Source organism: Pipistrellus hanaki (genome assembly GCF_964339955.1).
Source record: "Pipistrellus hanaki genome assembly, chromosome: 12".
NCBI classification, from domain to species: Eukaryota; Metazoa; Chordata; class Mammalia; order Chiroptera; family Vespertilionidae; genus Pipistrellus; species Pipistrellus hanaki.
In genome coordinates this window covers 13,240,740-13,265,671 of record NC_140514.1, presented here as the reverse complement: position 1 = coordinate 13,265,671, position 24,932 = coordinate 13,240,740, and the positions used below count along the sequence as shown (strand labels likewise).

The 24,932-nt window shown below is 43.5% G+C and overlaps 1 protein-coding gene across 1 annotated transcript in view; it reads right to left on the bottom strand.

Annotated features, from left to right (window-relative positions):
- ALK (ALK receptor tyrosine kinase) overlaps positions 1–24,932 on the bottom strand; it is a gene marked incomplete at its 5' end in the record, with an annotated part of 534,776 nt that overhangs the window by 237,780 nt on the left and 272,064 nt on the right. The window contains one exon of the mRNA XM_084900171.1: positions 13,861–14,062. Coding sequence (XP_084756297.1) covers positions 13,861–14,062 — 202 coding nt within the window. The remainder of the gene's footprint in view (positions 1–13,860; positions 14,063–24,932) is intronic.

Here is a 24,932-nt window from a genome sequence, read left to right as displayed (position 1 = left end):
AGACTGAAGGGATGCCCATGGACAGAGGTGCTATCCTTACAATCCTCATAGCTGTGTATCTTGGGGTTTTGGGATCTGAATTACAGTACTATACAATTAATGTTTTATTTCTCTTATGTATCAAATGCACCATTATATCTCTGGATGTAAAGTTAAAATAGACAGAATAGATCAACCACCTTTTACTAAGGCACTATGCTAAGGGCTTTCACACCCATTATATTATTTAGCCAGTCCTCTGTGAAGATGTCCAGATTTCTTCAGAAACCAGGATGCCATATGGAATAATTTTTTGATGAATGGAGTCCATTACCATTTGGGCTATAAGCCCAGGTGATTGAAAACGCATAAACCAGGCAATTGTCCTGGTGTTGCCATGCTTTCCAATTTTTAAACCTTCTGCCGCTAATGGAGATATTAACTGACTCTTGATGACAAAAGAATTAGCTCATTGAATCACCACATCACCATCTGGATTGCAGCTCTTCCTTTTCCCTGGTTTCCAAGACATTGTTTAACTTTTACACTAGAGAATGTTGGCTGGTGTCTTTCGTTTCTTTGTGTGTGCTTTATTTTACTACCAAAGACTTCTGTCTGCCTGGTTTGTACTTAAACCTAGATTTCATGTGATATACAATGAGAGCGAGAAAGAGAGTCTCTCTTTCCCATTGTCTCTTACTCCTGGCTGTCAAGCTCAGTGTGTCAATCAAGTTCCCAAATCTGAGCTCTTAAGATTTCACCTAGTGGAAGCCCTCCCTAGAGGGATGGAGAATAGAATGGGGCTGGACTAGGTTACAGGGTCCCCCAGTTCCCTTCCTCGGAGTCTGAGTCGCAATAGTCTTGAGGCTGTCTCCCTGGAACTATCCCCAGACCCGTTTTAAATAACGTATCTAAATGTTAATGCACACTTAAGACAACAGTGCAGCTCATACTCTTCCCAAATTGATTCATTTTGCAGAGGGCCTGATGCAATTTACTCAGTATAAAAATGTCTCTGGCAATTAGGGGGACAAAGGGGCAAAGCTGGTGGACCATAAGGATGACAAACAAAGCAAAATGAGGTGAAAGCTGGGACAGAATTGAATTTCTTTTGAATCAGACATTTTTGGGAATGTCAATAGCAAACAAGAAAGGCTTTCTTTACTTGCAAAAGAAACTTGAGAATTCTCCATCAGGAAGAAAAGATGCAAATAGTGTAAGAAATGATTTTTATGAAATGCTCCAATAGCCTCCCCGGTTCCTAACAGCATGAATTTTAGAGTGTTTGGGGTTCAAATAGCAGGATGCAGCCAGTGGAGGCTGATCCATAGCATAAGCTTGGATTACTATACCCTGCAGGAAGTGGTATGTTGCTGAATAGGCAGTAAAGATGCTGTTTCACATGGAACATGTAGAGGAGACAGTTTCTTCTTACTGGTGCTTGCCTCTGTCCACCTGACATGTCACCTGGCAGGGCCACTGGTGAACTCCCCTCAGAGCAGAGAGAGAGCCATCTCTTCACATCTCTTTTGAAAAGGTCATATCATACATTGTGGTCATTGGTGGAGGTTTCTTATCATTGAAGAACCAGACTCCTGACCCCTTCACCGGTGAGACCACATTGGGAGAATGTGACTCTGGAAAATATGCTATAGAAGAAACTAAAATTGTTTAGGCTGGAGTGGGAGAAGTTAAAAAGAGACACGAGGCCTGGCTGGGTAGCTCAGTTGGTTAGAATGTTGTCCGGATACACCAATGTTGTCCGGATACACCAATAAATGCATAAATAAGTGGAACAAAAAATTGATATATCTCTCTTCCCTCATTCCCTCTTTCTTTCTCCCTTTCTTTTCTATATAAAAATCAATAAAATATGAAAACCATCCTCAAAGGAAAGAAAAGCTGCCTTGTTAGGATAAAATAGGCTTGTTCTATGTGAATTCAGAGGAGAAATAGAGGTTCAACTGGATAATGGTGAAATAGGAGAAGGAATTAATATATATTAGTTACTCTGTTCAAATTATTCTAGGTGTCCTGTACACATTGTTATAATATTATTTCATAGGGAAATTGTGGTATTAAAAGCAATCCTATGCTTTAGTGCTAAGAACATGGTAAACACTCAATACATATGTAATGTTGAAAATGATACTCCTCACAAAGCTCCTGCAAGGTAGGTATTACCATTTGCATTTTATGGATGAGACACAAGAGGCTTGAGGAAATTAAATAACTTTTCAGAGACATCCAACAACTTCCCCAAGGTTACAAAGCCAGTTGGCATGAGAGAGCTCTTCCTGGCTGCTAAAACTGCCCCACGGTGGTGGGATGGTCTCCTTTGCAAGAGGGGAAACTCCCTATTGGTTGAGCCAGGTGAGCGGGAGCCAGGTGACCTTTGGAGGGGGCTCTTGCACTGGTTTGAGGTGAGGGTAAAGGATTTGAATTCAAGTACTTTTAAGGTTCTTTTCTGCTCAGTGACATTATGACTGACATATTTTTTTCAAGTTCGGTTAGCTACAATATGGCTTTAATCCATCTTAGCATAAACAGTCATGTGGGAATGTGAAAGTGAGAGGCAGCCACTTACGAAGGCCAAAGACTCAAGGATCATGAACATATAGTGAAATACAGGAGTTTCTGTTTTCACCTGACTTCTGGCTTTGCCAACTATCAAATTTCCTGGCTCAGTTCCACACACAATGAACCTGCTGCCACCAGCTCCCCAAATCCAGAGGCCAGTTTTAGTAGACAAGGGGGCAGAAGGTTAATCAAGAAAGTGGACAGATAAGTGAGGACTTTAAAAGTGGGAATCATCTAAGTCTGTTGAGAGGATGACTCTTCAATGGGTACCAAAAGGCTCCCTATGGAGAGTGATCGGATGAGAGACTCCAGACAGAGCAGTCACTCTGAGTGAGGCCTGCAGGTAAACATCCAGTGGAATAATGATTAGAATTTCATGCACTTAGGAAGGAATTTTAGTCCTGGGAGAGAAAAAACACACACAAACTAATGGAGAGAATATTTAAGGAACAGTTGGAAGGAAGGCAATTGGAATTCATTCTAGCTTATCTGAAAAGATAAAATCTCAACAGGAACCAGTGTGCTTAAGTGGGAGTGTAAAGAGTAGTAAACTAAGGAGAGGGAGATATTGAGGAAAAATACCAAGTAGAAGTCTCTTGTGAAAGATTAGAAAACAGACAGGGAACATATATAGGAAATTACCTGGAAAATTGGAAGGGCTAAACGGATCACGGAGATGGTGACCAGAAAGCGTGGGAACCACTTTATTTCAAGGCTAATGTGTGCCAGCATTTGCTTAGCAGTATGAACAGTTAGGACTACAAATGAAGACAAGGCAGGCTGAGGACAGTCACTATATCTGGGGTTGGGTAGAAGGAAGTGAGTTGTTATAGAGGATGGAAATGAAATTTTGGCCAAGAGCTTTCTAGATGCATTTTGTTTCTTAAAACCACATCTCAAGTTCTCAAGAAGCCGCTAGTGCAGCTAAGTTGGGGTTTTGTTCATTTAATAAGCATTTATTAAACACATGCTGTGAGTTAGGCACTGTGCTAGGCACTGGAGATACAGTGATCAACAACGCCCATCCCTATTCTTAGGGAGCCTGGTGGGTAAGAAGGACATGTAAAAGGAACACATGTGGTGCAGTGCTGAGATGTAGAACAGGCAACAAAAGTTGGTGCAAAGGATGGTGTGATCAGCTCTGCTTGGCATGGGTTTTGGGGTTTCAGGAAAGGTTTAGGAGCTAAGAGATAGTTTCTTAAAGGAGGAGAAGAATTGTACGTGGTGGTGAGGGAGATGGAATAAGGCAAGAGAGCTTGAAACAACTTGTTTTAATTGGGGTAACTGTGAGTAGTTTGATATAAATGAAGTATGGGTCCAAGGAGTGGGTAAGCTAGGCTCAAGAGGGTGGGGTAAGATCGGGGTCATGAGCCATGCTAACAAGGAGCTCAGACTTGCTCCTCAGATTCTCATGGTTCACCAAAGAGTTCTAAACAGATTAATAGACTACAATATTAACTTGCCAGTTGTCTCATCAAGGTCTTGGGACTTCCTAATGCCCAGGAAGAGTCACAGACATTATCCTTCTCAAAGATTTCCAAGATCATTTCACAGAATTAAACACACAGTAGAACATCACGCTCCTGCAGGTGAACTGAGACTCTGAGCCAAGAAGTGGGGCCACATAAAACAGCACAGCATGCAGCTCTCACTGCAGACACCCTCTGTCCAACCTTCATTGGAGTGAGGCTTGGAGGAAGGCCCCAGGCCCTCAAGTAAGCCAGCTGTGAGTGGTATAAAGAAATATGTAGGCTACTGGCACCATGAGGTCTGGTGCCTGGGAGTGGTCTGCTCTTGGTTAATAGGTGGGGCCTTCCTGCATGGCCTCCCCTTTCTGGCCGCCTGCTGGCAGAGGACAGCTGTCAGTAATTTGAAAGTAGCAGTGGGAAGACTCCTTCTAGGAGCTTAGTGATGTAAGATCCTCTTAGGAATAAACAGTGAGCCAAATCCGGTGTAGATTTTGTAAAGCCCTTTAAACGTGAAATCCCGTGGTTGATATAGCTCTTAACTAAAGCTCTGAACCATAAGAAAATGCATTTCTGCTATAAAAAGCAAGGAATTTAGCTGAGCGTGTGAGTGTGGCACCATAAACAAAACAAAGCAGGGAACAGAAAGCACAGGAGCAGGTCAGGTAATGAAAAACAGGGAGGTGTACTTGGAGGCTTAGAGCGAATGCCGGGCTGAGCTGAGCTATTAAGCAGGTCATAGTGTTTCTTTACTGTGTGCTGTCAGCCCTGGTTGCCTACAGTTTTTCATTGTAAATAAAAGAGCTGATGGTTCCATCACTGATTTGGCTCCCCACCACAGACAGACCTGCATCTGCAGGCCAGAGGGCTGGATTGGCACAGAGCTTCAGGAGACAGGGGAGCCAAGACCACCCTCTCCAGTGGACTTTTTATAACTTTCTGGAGGGCCAGGCTTAACGCTTTCTAGTCTCTGCTCTCAGGGCTGCCTGCTCACAATGTGCTTCTTCTGTGAGCCAAGGCTTTAGAATTTTGCCCTTTACCTAGGGTGGGAAAGATTACATATACACCAGAGAAAAGATGCAGCTGGGTATTTACCAAGAAAAAAAGGTTAATAATTATATATAAATAATAATATGGTCTTATAATATGATCTTAATCTTTGGTTGATGATAGGGAGGCCCTCAGTGGGTGATGAGGACTGGACTGTGGAGCTAGATTGCGTGCGCTCAAATGCAGCCTGTTCCTTACTAGCTGTGTGACCCTGGGCCGGCTATTCAACCTCATGGAGCCTCAGCCTCCCCTGGAAGATGCCGATGATAAGAGCACCTTCTTCACTGAGTGGTGATAAGCATAGGGTTAAGTGAGAGGACTCATAGAAGGCACTAAACAATTCTTGGCATCACAGAGTAAGCACTAAGTAACTATGACTTCTTTTCCTTGCTATGATATGAATATGCCCCCAATGCCATTTGAAAACACCCTAAAGGGGCTTGTCAGAGGAGACATTGAACTGGGTGCTGTAAAAGGTGGTAAAGGGCAAGCCATCAGGAATAACAAACTTTAACTACTCTTCCTGCAAAGGGGGAGGAAGAGGGAATGACAGGAAAGTCCTGCAGTCCAGACCAATTGTAACCAAAAAGTGGGAATAGCTTGTACTCTGAAATCTACATATACTGAGATGGAAATTTATTGCACACATGGATCATCTCTAGGAACTTGGATTCCTTATATGGGAGGAAGATACTACCAGAGAGAAGGAGCAAGTGAGGAAAGTGCCTGAACCCAGGGTGAAATCTTTTGAGCACTTGTAGCAGGACATTTGCTACAAGAAGAGATGTGAAAGGGATTTGGGGGTATCCAGGGATGAGACTTGCCTGTTTGGACACTGCCTTGGTGGGAAGGGAAACACAAACTGGTGGCACATACACACAAAAGTGTGAGCACTCAGAGAAATGGATAGGGGCAGGGGAGCTGAGTGACAAACCCAAAGGATGGTACAGACACTACATACAACATGCCTTATGTTTGTGGGATGCCTTCCTCTCCTCATGCATCTGACCACTCCCTTTCCCTTCAGAGCCCAGTCTGATGTCTTCTCTGTGCAATCCAGCCACCAGCACACTCAGGTGTGCAACTCCTCTGCACCCCTGTGGCACCTGTGCACACATGCATTACAGCCTTTTCCCCATAGCATCATACTGTCCCTTGTCATCCAATGCAAGCCTCACTGTGAACCCCTAAAGCAGGATGAGTCATCAGAGTCCAACCAGTGCCTAATACTCTTAAGCATTTATTGACAAAGCACATGCTGCAATGCATGAGTGAATTCCTTGACACCAGTGGTCTCTTGCCTAAATTCCTTCACCTACCTTCAACATCGCCCTCCACATTGGGAAGTGGCAAGGCACAACAGACACTTGAGATGAGAGGTGATTGTTGTCTCTATGCATTTTGACCTCTCTTTGTACACAACCTATATTTATCATTATGGGATTTGCCAAGATGTCATTCTGACAAGCCACAGGGTTACAGGTATTCACAATTCTCTCCTCTTCCTAGTGTTCAATCCATCAAATATCCGGAGCACAGTGGGAAGATGAAAGTAACCGGCTTAAAAGAGCCCAGTACAGCCCCTGGGCTGTCAAATCTCGAAGGTCAAAGCTGGCAGAAGCCAATGGTCTTTTCATTTATTTTTCTTGACGCCCATCAATGAAAGCAATCGTGAGTAAAAGTTGTAGCTGCCAGGAAAGGAATTGTCCTTTGTACTTAGTGGCAACCTTCACAGTTCAGGTACACTCTGACAGCTGCTTCCTGAGCCCCAGGGATGGCTATACATCTATCCCTGGGCTCGGGCAGAAGGCGGGTGAAATACTTTTCATCTTGTCATCGATTGAAGACTCTTCTGTGATCTTGGGCTGGGATTTAATTTTTAGATCCAGAGCTTATGTTTGAGAAGAACTGCCATTGTATAACTACTATAAATTGATCTGGTGTTTAGTCACCTAACACAAAACACCTACTAAGTGCTAGGCTCTGTGCCAGGCTGTGGGGAATAAGATGTACAAGCTAACATCTTTACCTGCAAGGCTTTTGGTCCAGAGTTAAATGACCAAAAATCAGATGAGTCTCTTGAAAAGGCTTTTCCTGACTGATAAGAGCAGGCCTCAGTTTTCTCAGAGCTAGGCATGATACCAGGGTTTAACTGCAAGGCCTGCTTGGGGAAATGGCATAAGAAAAGAAAAAAAAAGACCCAAAAGATCTCTGTTCCCCATTGACTATAAGCAAATGACTGAGTCTCCTTGAGATTCAGTTTACTCCTCTATAAAATGGGGAGCACAATTCGTGGGACAGACAGCAGTGAAGATAAAATGAGTTGATAGACATAGATGCACCTGGTAACCTGAACATGTACTATGCAGATATTCATCATGAATTTTAACATAGCACCTGCCTCCTGAAAACATAGAAGAGGCAATGGCTCTTCTGTTAACCTGGGACCTAGAGGAGAGTCGCCATTCTAAAGAACAAAGATGGATGGTGGATGGTGGGTAGATGCAGGCTCCCTCTGGTCTAAAAGATCTGGGTCTTCCTAGTCTACTCCGTACTCCTCTCAGGCCCCTCTGGCCTTGAAAGCCATAGTCCTTTTGGAGAGAGGATAACAGGTGTGTCCTAACTAGACCTACTGGTGGAGACCAGACCTATACACGGCCTTAGATCTCCCCCAGCCACCCCAGCTTTGGGGGCTGCACAGGCAGGATCAGGCAGGGGTTGGAAAGCCTGTCACAGCCTGTCCACCAAGACACTGTGAATGACTTTGTGAGGGAGAAACGACTTTGCACCCTGCCATCATGTCCATCTCACCTCTTCAAGGTTTCTTTCTAACGTTTCTCCTTACTAGTTAGTAAATGGAAACAAGAAAACTACCAGCTTATGTTATGGAGCAATTCAAGCTGAGATGTTAGTCATGATTCTTAATTTTCAATGTATACCAGATTCCCTGTGAGCACTTTCTAAAATACACATGTCCATGCCTCTTCCCAAAACTAATAAAATCAGAATCACTTGGGATGAGATCAGCTGTATGAGTTTTATAAAATGCATGGTTCTGATTTGTTCCCCCAGAGCCTGAGATGTACTTAATTAATGGCTTAAAGTCCAGGTGTTCTAGAGAGGACTAGCATATTAGTGGTTGTTTCATTATTACTACTCACAGGGGTGAGAAATATGGTAAATCCTGACATAGTCAGTGGGACTGGAACTTTGGGGTCCAACTTAGAGAATACAGGTGGTTAGTCCAAGAATAAGGGGTGCAAAATTGCTACACTTGGCTCACCTCCCTCCCCTACCACCCAGAGCAGCCTGGAGGAGGCCAGCCCCGATTTGATCCTCACAACCACCCCATGAGGTGGGCCAATTATTACCATTTTACAGATAGGAAAATTGAGACTTACAGAGATTCAAAGACTTGCCCAACCTCCCAGCACACTTGGGCCCAAGTCTCATGGCTGCATTACACTCAGAGACCTCCTAGCTTTATCACTGCCCTTGACAAGTTTGAGTCTTCATGACTGTCCCCATGCCTGAGAAGTCTGCCCTTGACAAGCCTGGGTGTGAGTGTTAAGGCTTTAAAAAATTATCTTTAAAGCCTTTGAATGGCTTTCTCTTTTTAGTGTAAATCACCCGTACATTAAAGCCCTTATTGTATATTTATCAGCATGTTATTCAGACCAAGGGGAAAAGGAGAGAAGCTGACACTGTGAATGACTTTGAAAGTGAGAAAATGCTGGGCCTGAAATTAAATCATTGCGACACTGCCACTTGAGGGCATCAATTTCAATAAATGATCACCTTCTTTATTTCTGACCCATTTATCATGCAAAAAGGAAGCAAAGAGGACTTGGGCTGGGCACTGTTGAAGGCCACAGGCCTCTGATTTCCCACACTGGCCAGACTTGCCACATTGTTCTGGGCCAACTGTAGTTAAACCTAACGTAGCTTGGCAAAGGCAGTCAGACATAATTTCAGAAGCAAATTCCTAGTGGCCTCTTTCCATGTTACCCTATCCTGAGCCTCTTCCTCATCATCCTACTGAGACATGCTGGTCTATTTATAAGAAAATTCAGGGTCTGTACACTAGTGGCAGAAGGGTTCTGTGGGTCAGTGATGGGTAACTGTCTTGTTTACCCGAAACGGGGGCAGGGGCAAGAGCGGAGTCTGGGCGGGGAAAGTTGTGTCCTGCTACCCCAGTCCTGACTGGCACCCTGAGAGGTGTTGCTGATATTACAGGATGAAGGAAGGGAGCAGACAGCAGCTGGGAGCTCTGTTTTAAAGGTAAGAAGCCTAAGCTAGGAAGGCATGTGGTTGTTCCATAACCACGCTGCAAATTAGCGGTGGAACCAAGGCTGAAACTGCATCTCATGACACCCTTAGGGGTGAATCACTTTGGGGTAGATTTCTCTGGCAGGTCTCCCATTAAGATTGCTGCTGGTTTTACAGCTGGGGTCCTTGGTCAGAAGTGACTGGTTTACATAAACATGGCAGCCATGTGAGTACCCAACATTAACATTGGGTTGTTTTCACCTGCAGAGGTTGCTGCAGATTTTAGTCTAAGGGCAGTGAGTGTCCAGACTTCTATGTAGATACTACTGTTTAGCCAGGAGACAGAGCACAGGAGAGCTGGGCTCTGGAATGTGCACTCTGACCTTCATCACTTCACATCCAGCCTCTAGGCTTGGTTCCCCCCATCAGGAAATCATTGGGGAAAAGGGAACTCAAGTCTCCTGTGAGTGTGGGCTTAAGATCCTAAGGAAGGTGAATCTGTGTGCTGAGGACACTCATTTCTCCACCACCCTCTGGATCCAGCCTTGTTTGTGCTAGGATGGCGCTGACAGCTTATCTCGGCTCAAGTCAGGGTATCACCAAATCCTGTCTGTTTAAGACATCTTTTTAAGTATTCAAATGATTGGCAAGTCCTCCCAGGGCCCAATTCTTCCCTCCACACCCTACGTAGTTTGGTTATACATAATAAAGTCCCCAGACAACCAAAGCTGCAAGAGAAAGCCCAAGAGTTTGCAATGAATGTCCTGGGAGGGGCCCTGGAGAGTTGCTCCTGCAGCTGGAAACCCCACCAGCCCCTTGAGCCTGTATTTCCGAGGCCAGGAAGGCACGAGCTTCCCACTGCTGGGCTGCTCTTTCTGAAACAGCTTTCTGCTGAATGGCAGGGACATGCAGGAGCCAGAGCAGGAGCTGGGCGTCCTGTGCTGGCTCTGCTGGCACTCTCTTAGCTTAGCCTTTCAGTGTTTCCGGGTCCCAACTTGAAAGCATTTGCACGAGCATGTGCTGCTGCTCGCCTGCCTGTGTGTCCATACTGGGCTGGGTGCTCCCTGGAAGCAGTGCCTGTGCTGTCTTTGTCTGTTCCCAGCACCTGTAATACAGGAGGTGCTCAATCCATGGTTTGTAAATAAATGTATGCCCTGGAAGCAGCTAGCACGTATTAAGTGTCTACAATAATTGGGCAAATTGCGAGACATTTTCTTTGTGCCATTTCACAACTCACCGTATTAAGTAGGGTATTATCATATTCATTTAATTAATGGGAACTTTGTGGGTTCTGATTTCTAGTAAAGATGTCCTATCTTATGCCTGTTGGATTCTGCAGCCAGTGGGGCTGGGCTACTGGATATCCCATTTCTCTGCTTCCTTGCTTTTGTGGCCATTCTGGCTGACCAGGTGAGCAGGTGAACATGCTGGGCACACTCTTTGTCATCTGTGCCCTAGGAGATGCTGGCCAAAGCCAGGCCATTTTGGCAGACATGTGCTCACTCTGTGATTCATTAGACTTGCTGTTTTCTAGGAGGTGGAAGGCAGCATCTGCTGGGATTCCCCAACTGCCTTCCCTGGCGCCAGCTCCTCCAAGCAGGCTGCTGCTCCCCATGATATTGCCTGTTCACAATTCATGGCTTCCAGGGAATTGGTGGCTTCTTTGACTTGTCATTCCTCAGCCCGCGCCTCTGCGTCAGGCTCTCCCAAGATGACTTTGCTATGACAACTCTTCCCTTATTACTATAAACACTGAATGTCATTTTCCAAACAGCAGTCCCCAAGCCACCATGTTCTGTTCAGAGAAGAAGCCAGCCTCATTTGTAATCATCACTGTCATATCAGGATTTCACTGTGTCCCCCTTGCCACACTGAGGACCGTGCTGTTGGTGTCATCTCTGACATTAAAAGGAGTGGGCTTCCAAGGAGGCAAACTGCCCACGATCTCAAAACTAAAGGATTCTTGGGACTGACACTGACCCATAGTCAGAAAACAGACAAGTCTCAAGCTTGTGTTTCAAAATTCTTAGCAGAACAGAGCCAACTAAGGTATTAATGGTGTCTTACGTTTGCATCCTGCTCAGTGTGTGCAAAACCCTTTACGCCCTTTATTGCACTGACATAGAGCACCACGTGAGTAGAACCGGCATCACATTCCCCATTTTACAGATGGGGAAACTGAGGTTTGGGAGGGGATGGGATTTGCCTGAAGTCATAGAGCTCTTTCTTGGAACATTCTTTGGTGGACCACCAAAGGCTGGCCTTTGTATCTCACATGCCTCCATAATCCAGTTAAAGAAAAAATAGCCAATAAATGATTGTTCATTGACTGATGACTGAATAGTGAACTATGACTTATATTCAGGGCTTTGATTCACAGCATAATTTTTTTTCTGCTGCACCACTGTGAACTAATTGAGCTTTTCCACCTATGGGCAAAAAGGTTCAGACCCCCTCCATCTTGTTTAGTCAGTGACCTTGGGCAAGTTATTTGATCTCACTGAATTTCCTCATTTATAAAATGAAAAATAATACTAGCTTCTGCTTCATTGTGTTATTTAGTATTAAATTTTAAAAATGCATGTAAAGTGCATAGCAGTGACTGGCTAGCCCATCTCAGAAGTGCTTAATAAGTATTAGTAATAGGTATAGTTATTATTATTCAAGGATTGGGACTGGGTGTTACATAGCTTTGTAACACAGGACTTAGTACAGCAGTTGGTAAGACACTTGATTGTTGGGCTCAAGACCCTTGCTGCCAATACACATTCATCATGTGACATAGAGCAAGCCCCTTCATCCTCTTGGGTCTCAGTTCCAGTTCCAACACCTGTGAACTGATGAGGATGAACCAGGTAAATCCCATGGCTCCTCCCAGCTATAAAATGCTCTGGTTATTTCAATGGTCCTCAGTGGGGATGTTTTCATCCCCCAGGAGATACCTGGCCATGTCTAGAGACATATTTTTGGTCACAACCAAGGCAGGTGCTACTTGCATCCAGTGGGTAGAGGCTTGGGAAGCTGGGGACTACACACAAAACAATGTTGATGAAAAGAATTATCTGGCTCTAGCTGTCAATAATGCCAAGACTGAGCAAGCTGGATCCAGCTCTACACAAATACCCAGAGCTCTCTGAATTGTTGGACAGGTGCCTGTGCCTTGCAGTTTGCCAAGAAGCCTATGGAAGCAGCATTCCTCCACACAGAGGAGAAGTCTATGGATCTCCCCTTCAAAAAATTACTCAGAAGTTTATACAGCTTTACTGAGAAAGCAGTGGGCAGAACCCACCCTCCCTCCAGTCCAGCACACTATGGAGGTGGAGGATGAGTAACATCATTGTTCAGATGAGAACCCTCTGCAAGGTGTTTTCTTAGAGAGAAGCTAAGTCCAAAGTCTAAGCTTAGCTAGAAATTTGAGCTCTTTCTCCTACAAACATGCCATAAAGAAGAATCTCTTGCCCTTATCCTATATAATAAAGGCTAATATGCAAATCGACGGAACAGTGGAATGACAAGTCACTATGACACACTCTGACCACCAGGGGGAAGACACTCAATGCAGGAGCTGTCCCTTAGTGGTCAGTGAGCTCCCACAGGGGGAGCACTGCTCAGCCAAAACCCAGGCTCATAGCTGGCGAGCATAGCAGCGGTGGCAGGAGCCTCTTTTGCCTTCATGGCAGTCAGACATCCCCTGAGGGCTCCTGGACTGTGAGAGGGCGCAGACTGGGCTAAGGGACCCCAGCTCTGAGTGCACGAATTTTGTGTACTGGACCTGTAGTTGATTATAAAGTAATCAGACCTGGAGCCATTCACAACTGGGATCTTGCAGTGGTATTTACACTTATAAAATGAGAAAAAAGGCAGCCACAGAGAGGCCCTGGTTCACATTGGTTTTTCAATGTCACCACTTCTAGAGGCACACTGGATCAGGAAGTAGGCAGGTATATTCTAGAAGAGTTCACTGACATGAGTATTGGGTGTCACCTCAGTATTGAGTAAGCTTTAGAGGTTCTAGAACAAAGGTTGTCAGTCTCTACTGATTTGAGACTGACACCGTGTGGTCTCCCTGACCAGTTCTGCTCTAGGTCCCATGCTCCTCCTAGGGTGGATACAATAGTTTTCCCTTTCCCTTTCCACTAAAGTTCTGCTGCTAAAACCTACTTTCCAGCACATTAAATTACTTTCATTTCGGCTGTTTATCACTCCCCTTGGCTGTTTTCTCCTTGGCTCTGTCTGGATTTTGGAAAATGAATATCTTTAACATCCACTCATTAAATGCCAACTCTGCCAGCTGCTCCTCTGGCCTCTGGAAGGCCACCAGTCTGGGCAGCCAGAGGGCCCCACAGACCAGGATGTGAGATACTATCCAGGGAATAGTAACAGTTATGGCTCAATCTGGTCCCTACACATTAAAGAGCAGTTGTGAGTTTTAAGTAGATGCCACAGGATCTGAACTTTTTCGGTCAAAAGCCAAATTGTCTTCAATAGAATAGATCTGGAATGAGCAAGGACTTACCCATGCTTCCCCGGAGTAGGTACCAGGAGGATCTCTCTTCCAGCCTCGTTGTGGGGCAGCAGCTGGGCGACGTACCTCCCGGAAGGCTGCAGGTGCCTGTGGACGGAGACGGCCAGTCTGCAATGCTCACTGCTGCTCCTCATCCATGGGCTCAGGATGGTATGCTTGGAGTTTGCTGAGGTGTTGAGGAGGAGGAAGGAGCCTGCCAAGAGACCAGGAAAGTGACTCTGCAGATGTGTCCAGACAGGCGGACCAGCAGCACCTTTGCAGCAGGTATTAGAGACCAATGGCATCAAAGTCTGTGATGCTGGAGGCCTTCATCACTCTCTTTGCACACACCAGCTCTCTTCCCCTTCTCTTACCTTTGTAAAACCTAGAACCTGATGTAAGAGAATGGCGACTAAGGACTGAGGCTTTATAATCAGGCACACCAAGGTTCTCACCTTAGCACCCCTACTTAGTAGCTCTACGTCCTTGCGTCTTATCACCTCTAAAATGGGAATGGAAACCTCTATTTCAAAGGGTGGTTGTAAGGATTATGTGAGATAATCCTTAAAAGCATTTCACCCATTTTTAGGCAGGGAGGAAGCACCTATCAAATAATCAATTATGAGATTTTACTGTCTTCTAAATTAAAGTAGAGATGACCGCTCACAGATGCTTTGCCAGCCAATAGGTACAATTAACAAAACCCCCCATAGGCAACAGGGAGAAGAAGAGTGTGTATTACCTAATCCTTAGAAACCCAACCCAAGTGCTAAGACATTCTTATAGATTTACATACTGGTCTAGGGGGACAGTCTAACCGAGTTACTCCCTCCATAAATGTGCCAAGTGGAGCCAGGAAATGAGGGCCATCTTGTGACTATCAATGTAGGTACCTCCACACCCCAGAAACCAGGATGCTGGCATCTAGGCCAGCCTTTAGGTCACAATTTAAATCAGAGCTAAGTTCTCCATATAACATTCAAGCCAGCTTGAGTTTCAATTTGTTGGACAATTCAGTTTCCCAGTAATGTATGCATTAGCTCTCGGTTCTCAAGTAGTTATGACCAGTTCAAGGTTTTCCTTGAGAGGTGTGTGCTTGGAAAGGAAGTATTTGGGTCATATAGAAGGAAGTAGTTAAGATCCTGGCTCCTGCTCCTTTGCTTATTTGCTGAATGAATTTGGGCAAAGCACTGACTTTTTCAGGTTTCAGTTTTCTGCTTATAAAATAGGGTGAGAAGGGTTGGCTGAACTTATAAATCTCTGAAGACTCATTTCTGCTCTCGAGTCTATGAGTCAAGTGAATTTGCAACTGGTCTCCAGAAAGAAATCCTTACAAATCCCCCACTCCCTCACCACGACTCCCACCTCCACCGGTGCTGTGCCTGTGGCTGAGTTTCCCTCTGGGGCATGCCAGCCCTAATTCCAGTAGCAGTGGCCAGTAACTGACAAGAAACTTATATTCCTGGTGGTTACTGTCAGCATAAAAGCACAGCATCATCTTACTGTTCCATGCATTTCTTCTGGTTCACTTGCCACACTTCCGCATTGCAGTTTTTGGACCATTAGATGCTGCTCCTTGGCAGTGGAAGCCAATTCGAACAAGATCTCCAACACTGCCAGTGGGAACCAGCTGAGGAGTGTTCGGATCAGCCTTTTCACCCCCCACCCCTTTCTGGGCACCTCAAATTAGTCGCCTTCTCCAGATAACAGTATTTACCTCATAGGCAAATGAACTAGCACCCCCTCAATAGAGAACGATGCAGATAAAAAGGGGGGATTCCTATGAGACGCAAAGCAGTGTCCAACGAGAAGGCATTGTGTCAGGATTAGAGATTTGCAGTGTTCTGGAGATAGGTAAATGTGACTTTTGGTTAAAATCAGGAGAGGTCAGCACAAGCCTGTTTCTGAGCTGGATGGAGGACATTGGCATATACTGGAAACTGAGTCCTCTGTAATGTTAGGAAGCATGGCATATGGGCCTTTGAAGCTGCTCTACCACCCTTGGTAAATAATTTATATCATTACTCTGTTTTACAATGGGAGAGACATTCTTATAATGGGCATAGAAGTAAAATAAAGGATTAGAACCAAAGATTCAGAATGAAAAAAGGAGTTAACGATCATGTAATATAGTGCCCTTGCTTTTCTATGGAAGCAGACTGGAGATGGGAATGGAAAAATGACTTACTCAAAGTCTTAAATAGGAAGTCCAGACCAGACTTCAGGCTCTGAACTCTTAACCACTATTCTTTCTCTTCTTCCTTTTTCATTATACCACTGTATCCTTTATCCCAAAAAATGACTAGGGTGCCTCGTGGCCAAGTTGTATAGCTCAGGAATTCAGAGGGATGGGAAAGGAGAAAGACAGGCAGATGCGACCTGAACCAAATCCGTTGGTTCACTGGCTTCCTTACCCACTCCCTCTGCCCTCAAAGTTCATTTAATGGATGCCTATTCAAGCACTGGCTCAGCCCTGGGGACACTGACAAGAACCAGACACAGTTCCGGCCTTCAAGGAACATCAGGTCCAGGAGAGGGTGATGAGGTGTTTGCAGTAACTGCAATCAAAAGCAGAGGCTCTAAGTCACAAGACACAAACAGGTAAAGCGTGCTCATGGGAGGCTTCATGAAGGATACCTTAGGTTTAATTGGGAAGATGCATAAAGAAGATGACCTTTGAGCTAGTCTTCAAGGATAAGAAAAACAAAAGTATTGGCAGAGTCCACCGTGCAGGATCTGAGAGGCATAAATGCAGAAAGTGTATCATGGCTTTGGCTACAGAGCAGAGTACATAAAGAGAAGGCTGGGAAATAAGAAAGGCTAGGGTGGTGGGTGTGGGACCATAGAGATTTATTCCTGGCAGAAGATGTGAATCTTTATTTTGTGAAGAATAAGGAGCCAGAGAAGGTTTTGGAGCAGGACAGTGACATTATCAGAGTGGTGCTGCAGGAAGATTACTCTGGTGTGGTGAGAGACAGGGGTCAATACTGACTCAATTGCATCCTTCTCCGCCAGTCCTCACTAGGGATAGCTAAATGTAAACATGATGGCCTTGTATGTTACCATATTAAACAAAGGTACCGTGTTGGGGACAGACTCAGGGGTTGACTGGGGCCCAATTCTGTACTAGATTAGAGTATATCTGTCTAGAGCAGGTGGGAGTTCTAGAAACACCTCTGCGGCAGACTCTTGTTCCTGACATTTTGGGGTCATGGTCTGAGCTTAGGAAAAAGCCACACATGTCACACATAAGGTGCCCTGGTCTGATATTGTACTCTGATGTACCCAAATAGGTGGAAAGTCAAATTGAAACCAGTTTTGGAGTTTCTGAAGGAAAGAAAGTAAGTAAATAAAGGAGGTGTTCCCTTCTCAGAAAAAAGTTTGCATGCATGTGTGCATGTACACACAGACACACACAGGCACACATACACACACACACACACACACACACACACACACACACACACACACACAGGAAACTCAAGTTCCCAGCAGGAGAAAATGAGGTTGAAAATGCCGGGACTTGGGAGTCTTTCAGCACCACTGTTCCTCCTGCATGGGTGTGAAAACATGTAAATTCTGTCCTTGTAATTCAGTACCTCAGTAATGGGACTCTTTCAAAGATGACTGGAAGATGGATTATTCCTCTGCTTCTAGTATGTGAGATGATGTTTATATGAATTTTATTTTGTGCAACTGTACTATCAATAAGAGACAGAACTTAAAGTATTTTCACTTTCAATGAAACTCTGTAGTTAAGAGCTATCTCTTCATCGGCAGCTTTCCTCTACAAAAAAAAAAAAAAAAAAAAAAAAAATTCATAAGCTCCTTGGAATATTGTCAGCATAAATCTTTTAAAGTCAGTGAGGATTTATCTCTCTTCTCCCTCTTTTCTGTTTCCTGTTTATTTTGCTCAGGACAGCTTGGGGCTACATGAAGGCTCCTGGGGTCCCCTCTAATTAAGAGGGATGGCCTGGCAGCTCACAGACCTTCTTCCCTGATGTGGGCCATGAGGCAATGCAGAAGCAGATCAAAGGCTTGGTTTATACAGTGCTGGGAGTGGACCCTAGTTTCCTTCTTAGTGGACTGGAACACTTAAATATGAAATAGTTGTTGTTTTTACCTTTGGTCACCAATACAGGGATGTGGGCTTAAATTTTGAACCAAAACCAAGGGCCAGGAATCTCAGGGTCAGACAGACTCCTATCTAGGCTCTGCTTCTATCTAGTTCTAGACTTTAGACAAATTATTTCAATTCTTTAAACCTTATTTTCTCAAATTCAATATGGGTGTAGCCTACTTCCTATGGCTGTGGTGGACGTGAAATGAAATAATATACATAAGTGGCCAGTACAGCTCCTGGTCCTTGGTAGGAATGTGATACGTGGTGATTCCTGCTTCAAGGAGTCTGGAGCTCCATCACTAACCTTGGAGTCAGAAGGACTGGATTTGAGCCATTACCAAGCTTCCTTCGTTTGTAAACTGAAAGAACTGGATAGTCTCTCTAAGGACCCTATAGAAACTGTCAGTAATTCTATCTGCCTGCCCAGAATATTATTAATCTAATGGAACCCTGTCAAGTCTCCAAGCCCCCGAGCTCCAAAGACCTCTCCTCCTAATTCACCTCTCTGGGGTTTTTAAACCAGGAGTTTCAATCAACTGGTCAAATACTCTGTGAACTGATTCCCTGTTCCACTTCCTCGCTTCCCATTTACACACATGCATCCTCAGGAAGGGCTCCTGTCCTAGCATCATTTGTTTCTGTAGATGCTTCTGCTATAAAGTTATTACCACTTCTACATGTCTGATATAGCACAATGCTTGCCACATGGCAGGTATGCAACGACTTTAAAAATTATATATATTTTATCGATTTCAGAGAGGAAGAGAGAGGGAGAGAGAGATGGAAACATCAATAATGAGAGAGAATCATTGATTGGCTGCCTCCCACATGCCCCACATTGGGGATTGAGTCTGAAACCCAGGCATGTGCTTTGACTGGGAATCAAATTGTGATCTCCTGATTCATAGGTCGATGCTCAACCACTAAGCCATACTGGCCAGGCTGCAATGACTTTTTAAAATCAAATATATACACATGGCAAGAAATAAAATTATTCAGAATAGCTCATAATAATTTTTTTAAAAAACTATCCCCAAATCATTCTCCTCTCACCAAGTCCCAAAAACATTTTTAAAGGTTTTTAATTTCTTTTGCCTTCATGACCCTAATTAGTATAATCATAGTGTTTTGTTGGTGCGATAACCTTAGGTTCTTTGCATTGATGCCACAGTAAAAAAAAATATGCTTATCCTCCTTTCAATATTTGATTTTTAAAATCCCTTCCTATTTTTTATTACTTACCTGTTTAATTTTACATGGCAAATTTATTACTTGTTCCATCAGCTGTAGGCAGTGGCACCTGACTCTCTTCATGAGAAGATTATGCTATTAGTCTTCCTGCCCTTTTCCTCTTCACATTCACCCCCCAAGTCAGCTGTGCTTTTACTTTCCATTGTCAAGGTTGTACAAGAATAATTCAGGCTTGTGTTTTGTTTACAGATTGATTGTAAACTTGAAAATCAATAAGCAGATCTTTTATACTGATGACTATATATTTTTTCGCTGCAGCAAACAGGGCTGTATTTATAATCTCTATAGGTTGAATAATACACCCCACTCAATGGAGAATGTTTCCAGCATCAAGATCAAGGTTAGATGAATATTTTCTCTCTCTTTCACTTTTACTCTCTCTCTTACATAACCACTTGTCAAAATTGTGGCACATTTTAATTTGCTTATTTGAATCAGAAATTTCTTATGAGTTTATTTCTCTAGAAATTTCTAATTGCTTTTCTCTTTTGTTCATTTTGCACCATATCACTAACACTTCTATATATTCCTTGTAAATCTTTCCATCCTTCTTGAAGACATTGACTTCCTGTTTTCATTTGTATTCCCTGCTTTCTGCCCCTAGTACAGCTATGGTTCTCAAATTTCTTTTCACTGGAACACTTCCATTAGTCACACTGTTCTCAGGAATATCTGAAATGTGTTTTTGTTTTGCTTTCCTGTCTTCACACTTGGTCGATAACTTTGCTGGCCACATTTTCTAGATTAGAAGCTGTGCTCCAGACATGTGAAAGTCTAGCTTCAATGTTGTCTAGTATCAGTGACTGAGAAGTCAAAGGTTGGTTTTACTGTTAGGTTCTTTGTAGTCAACCTGTTTTCCTCTTTTGGAAGCTTTCGGGATCTTTCTTTAATACAGAGGAGCTGAAATTTCAATCTAATGTATCTAGGTATGGATCTCTATAGAAATTTATCTGTGGCATTTGGTGGGCTCTTTTAATCAGAAAACACATGTCTCTTTCATCTCTGAATTGTTTTATTATTTCTGTGATATTTTTATTCCCTCCTCTTCTCGGTCCTGAATCTTTTTGAAGAGCTTTATCATTCAAGTTAACCTCTGTTATCTAATTGATCGTTGTTTTCTCTGGGGTCAATTTTTTTATGTTAATATCTCTTTTCCATGCTGCTGGGCTATTAATATTGTTAAAGAAGAGAGACAACAGACCCTAAATGGAGTCACTTGTACTAAACCCCACATCACCAAACTGAGACTTAATTACTAAATTAATTACAATTTTCACCTCTTCCAGCAATGCATCTTAAACTAGTTAATCAGGAATTTTATGGTCAGTACTAATGAGGTCACCTGTCTGATAGACTCTGCTATTTCTATTTCCTAGAGAAAGGTGACCTTGCCACAACCAACCTTGTTTTGCTAGTGTAACTTCCCTGTCCACTCCCTTCTGAACACAAGTCTTTCATTTTGCACAGCTCCCTGGAGGTTCTTTCTATTTGCTAGATGGGATGCTGCCAGATTCATAAATCATTGAATAAACCCAGAAAGATTAAAATTTTCTCAGTTGAATTTTGTTTTATAACTATTTGTTGGATGATCCTGGATCAGCCCCCCTATATTCACACAGGAGACACAAGGATCACTAATAGAATGTCTATGTACATAGATTGTGCTTATTCTCTTTGTCAGAATTGGCCTGATGGCAAGAGTCAGGGTCAGGCCATTTCACAGGTGTCTGCTCTCCAAACCAGCATGGAAAGGTCACTCTGGACATGACTGCTTTGCTCCCACAAGCAGCCCTATTTCTCTCAGTCCACCTGGATTTTTATAAAATATCTCCCTTTTTTCTTTCCCCTGTGGTTAAGCATCCTACTATCATTTGGTCTGAAAAATGGCATTTGAAAACCATCTGGGTTAACCACACCAGAGAGGACTTTCATTCTTTCTCCTCAGTCTTTTACCTCCTCCCAGAGGAGCCTTCTCAGTACTCCTTATGGTGCCTCCCAGCAGATGGGCTCCTTCCTCTGCTCTAAACCCTTTTGATCTCCTCAGCCACTATATTTGCTCCATCAATAGCTCCTATCTCCTCTTTGTGCCCTAGCCATCACTCAGGGCTCCCCTCCTGTTCTGTCCACTATTCAGAATTTATTCCTCCACTAAATCCTTTATTATCACTTTAGAGGGATTGCAGGAGAGGAGACAAATGTGTGCCCAACCCACCATTCAGAACCAGAAGCCTCTTAATCATTTTTTGAGTGAGAATATGCATAAACAAATGCATGAATGGGCCAATTTCCATCTCAAAAAATCACACATGATTCTGGCACGGCTGACTAATTGTCCCTATTGCAATTAAACTATTAGATCATTACTATAAGCTATCACTTATTCAAGTGATCATGATGCCATTCAGATTAGGAGGAACTGAAGGAACAGCAGAAGTTTAATAGGCTGGAATGTGGACAAAGGGAGTGCAAGGTGATGCCCAAAGTCTCTACCATGAGATGCTTGCCACCCCCGCCCCCCATTGGATGCTACACAGAACACTAGCCTCATAAGGTGTTAACTGGTATTATGAGAAAGCTCTAGGATCAAGCAAATTTGAAGATTACTGGGTTAAATGAAAGTAAACTGCAGGACTTCTTAGAACCTTAACCCTTTGCACTCCGAACCATTCTGGACATTGGCTACCAGCTACTCGACGCTACTTTGCGGCGGAAACGTGCGTTGAAATAACTCAATTCCCCGTAATCACTAATAAACTGTAATGTCCCCTGAGAGGGGACATCCGAGTGATATGCTAGAATTCCGATGTCCCCTAAGAGGGGACAGCGGAGTGCAAAGCGTTAATATGCCAGTAAGAGTTGTGACTTTGGAGCAGAATGTCAAATGAAAATTTCCAATACTCCTTTTGGCACAGAACTCTTTGGCCATTGTATATAATGCAACATGTAATATGCTCTCAAAACCTTCCTCTAATCTATTTCTGCTCTAAAAACCATTTGCAGAAAGTAAGAAAGGAAAAAATATCATGAAAAAGGGGTATTCTAGAGGGATAATCACATATCTGTATGTATATCTACATTTGTATCATCTCTTAAATCTTACATCCTCCCTGTTTGTCTGACTTCCAAACTGTCCTCATCAGAAACTAGGCCCCCTGTGGCAGAACAATGCTTTTGGAAAGGCTCCTCTGAGTTACCGCATTGGTCTCCCTACCTGAGGCGACTTAAAAATGCTGCATTCCATACCTGACTTTCGAAATGTCAGAGCTAGAAACAAACACGGTGGTTATACAACTTAATACCTTTCTGTACTGGGAAGAAACCCAAGAAGCATAGAAGTTAAGGACTTGCCTAAAGTCATACTGTGTGTTAGTGGTGGGTCAGGGATTAGAATCAAGGTTTCCACTCCCTGTCCATTGGAAAGTCCGGTCAGATTTCCTTAGGGAAAAAGTCAATAATGTCTATATACTGCATGTGTGTCCTAGGGTGTCAGCAAAAAAAGATAATAAAAGGCAAAACAAATAAATGAAAGGAAACAGAAGCTAAAGTGCTGAGAAACCTTTTTTCTCTCCCTAAGAGCTCATTTTGGTAATCCTCAAGGAAAACAGAAAAGCACTTGATCTGACAAGAGAGAGAAAGGAGAAGCCAAATGAAAACTAAACAATTGATTTAATTCAATGAGAAATGGGAGGGGGAGATAAGAGTATCTGCTGCAGGTGGGGGAGGGAAGGGAGTTAAGTAATCCAGAGCGCCTTCTAGAACAAATTCTGAGTGGGAGAGAAAGAAGCAGGAAATAGTTTTCCCTTTCTCACATAGGTGGTTAGCTCTGGAATCAGGTTGTTCAATTTTTGCTTTAAGTCTCAGTTGTCAGGGTATAAAAATTTGCCATGTTATTTTTAAAATATTGCTATGTGGTAGCAGATTTTATCTTTTGGGTAAATTTTATTGATTTTTTTAAATTAAAATTTTAAAAAGCATTTTTTAAATTTAAGGCAAAGGAAACAGAAGCTAAAAGTGTATTCCTTGTGGGAGTCTCACATGATCCCAGACTTTGTAATAAAAAGTTCTGACATTCCATGTACTTCATGCAGCTCTCAGACACCCTATTGTTGAAGAAAGAGAACAGAACATGGACAAACATTGACAACTAAGCCATGCAGCTGAAGAACATGGGCAGACCACTGTTTCACCCACATATCACCATGGGAAAGCTGCATGGAGCACCTGTACACCATCCCTCCCAACTCCTCCTTTTGCAGAACAAGAAATTCCCATGCAGGAAAGTAAGGTCCGTGTCTGAGACAGGCCAGGCATGGCAAGAGGGCCAGACCGAGTTCTCAAAGGTTCTATATTATCTGGGCTTCCTCTAACTGCTCCTTCCACTTCTCACTTACGCTCCCCCCCCCATATAGTCTGCACACAGTAGTGAGAGCCATCTTCTTAAATATAACTTAGTCAATCACTCCTTTGTTTTAAACTCTTCAATGGCTTCCCACTGATCATAGATTAAAATCTAAATTCCTTACTATGAGCTACAAGGACCAGGGGAAACCTGACCCTATAGCAAATGCTATAGGTTGGCTCACTCAACTTCCTGCCTTTCTCTTTTACTGAGACTGGACATTAAAAATGATTTCACTCAATAGGCCTTTCTTGTACATAAGAGTTAACATGTAACATGGTTCTGAAATGTAATCAGAATTGTGCACACAGGGTTGTCAGAGTTAGTAGATAAAAATACACAAGACACCCAGTTAAATGTGAATTTCAGGTAAATGATGACTAAGTTTTTCAATACAAATAATACTCAAGTTATTATTTTCCTGAATCTCACATTCAACTGGGCATCCTGTGTTTCATATCTGAAAAATTTGGGGAAAATTCCCCCTCTCTGCTTTTTTCTTCTTCTTGTCTAGAACATGAGCATAATGCCTGGAGATGTAGCAGCTGCCTTGGGACCATGAAGTGACAAGCATGAGTACGTGGGTTAGAAAGGTAATTAATTGAGTCACTGATTGTGTTGTTGGATATCTGCACCATTGCCTGTTTCTGGTCTTCTTATATACATATATAAAAGCCTAATATGCTAAGTGTCCAACTGTTTGTTCAACTGTTCAACCAGTCACTATGATGTGCATTGATCACCAGGAGGCAGACACTCTGACCAGTAGGTTAGCTTGTTTCTGGGGTCTGGTGATCAGGATTGGACAAGATACTAAACACTCACTGGAGCCCTCCTGTATCCCTCCCTGTCCCAGATCATGCACCGGTGGGGGTCCCTTGGGCTTACCTGCACACTCTCAAAATCCAGAACCCCTTAGGGGATGTCAGAGAGCTGGTTTCAGCCTGATCCCTGCAGGCCCCACTGGTGCACAAATCTGTGCTCTGGGCCTCTAGTGTGAAAAATAAACTGAACACCCATGCTCTTTCCTTGACTAAGCCACTGCAGCAAGGACTTTGCTCCTTTACAGCTGATGCTCCGGGAGCAGGAATCTTACCTGCCTTGGGCCAGCTGTCCAGGGCCTAACACAATGACAGGGACAGTGCTTCCTGAATAACCATTTGCTGAAAAGATGAAGAAATGACACTTAACCAAAAAGTGGGCACTTTGCTTGTTTCCTTGTATCTTATCTAAAATAGTATCATCTTCTTATTTACATTGGGGAGAATTTTTCTCCCCTTTGAACTGACTGGAAGTTATGAAAGAGGTATT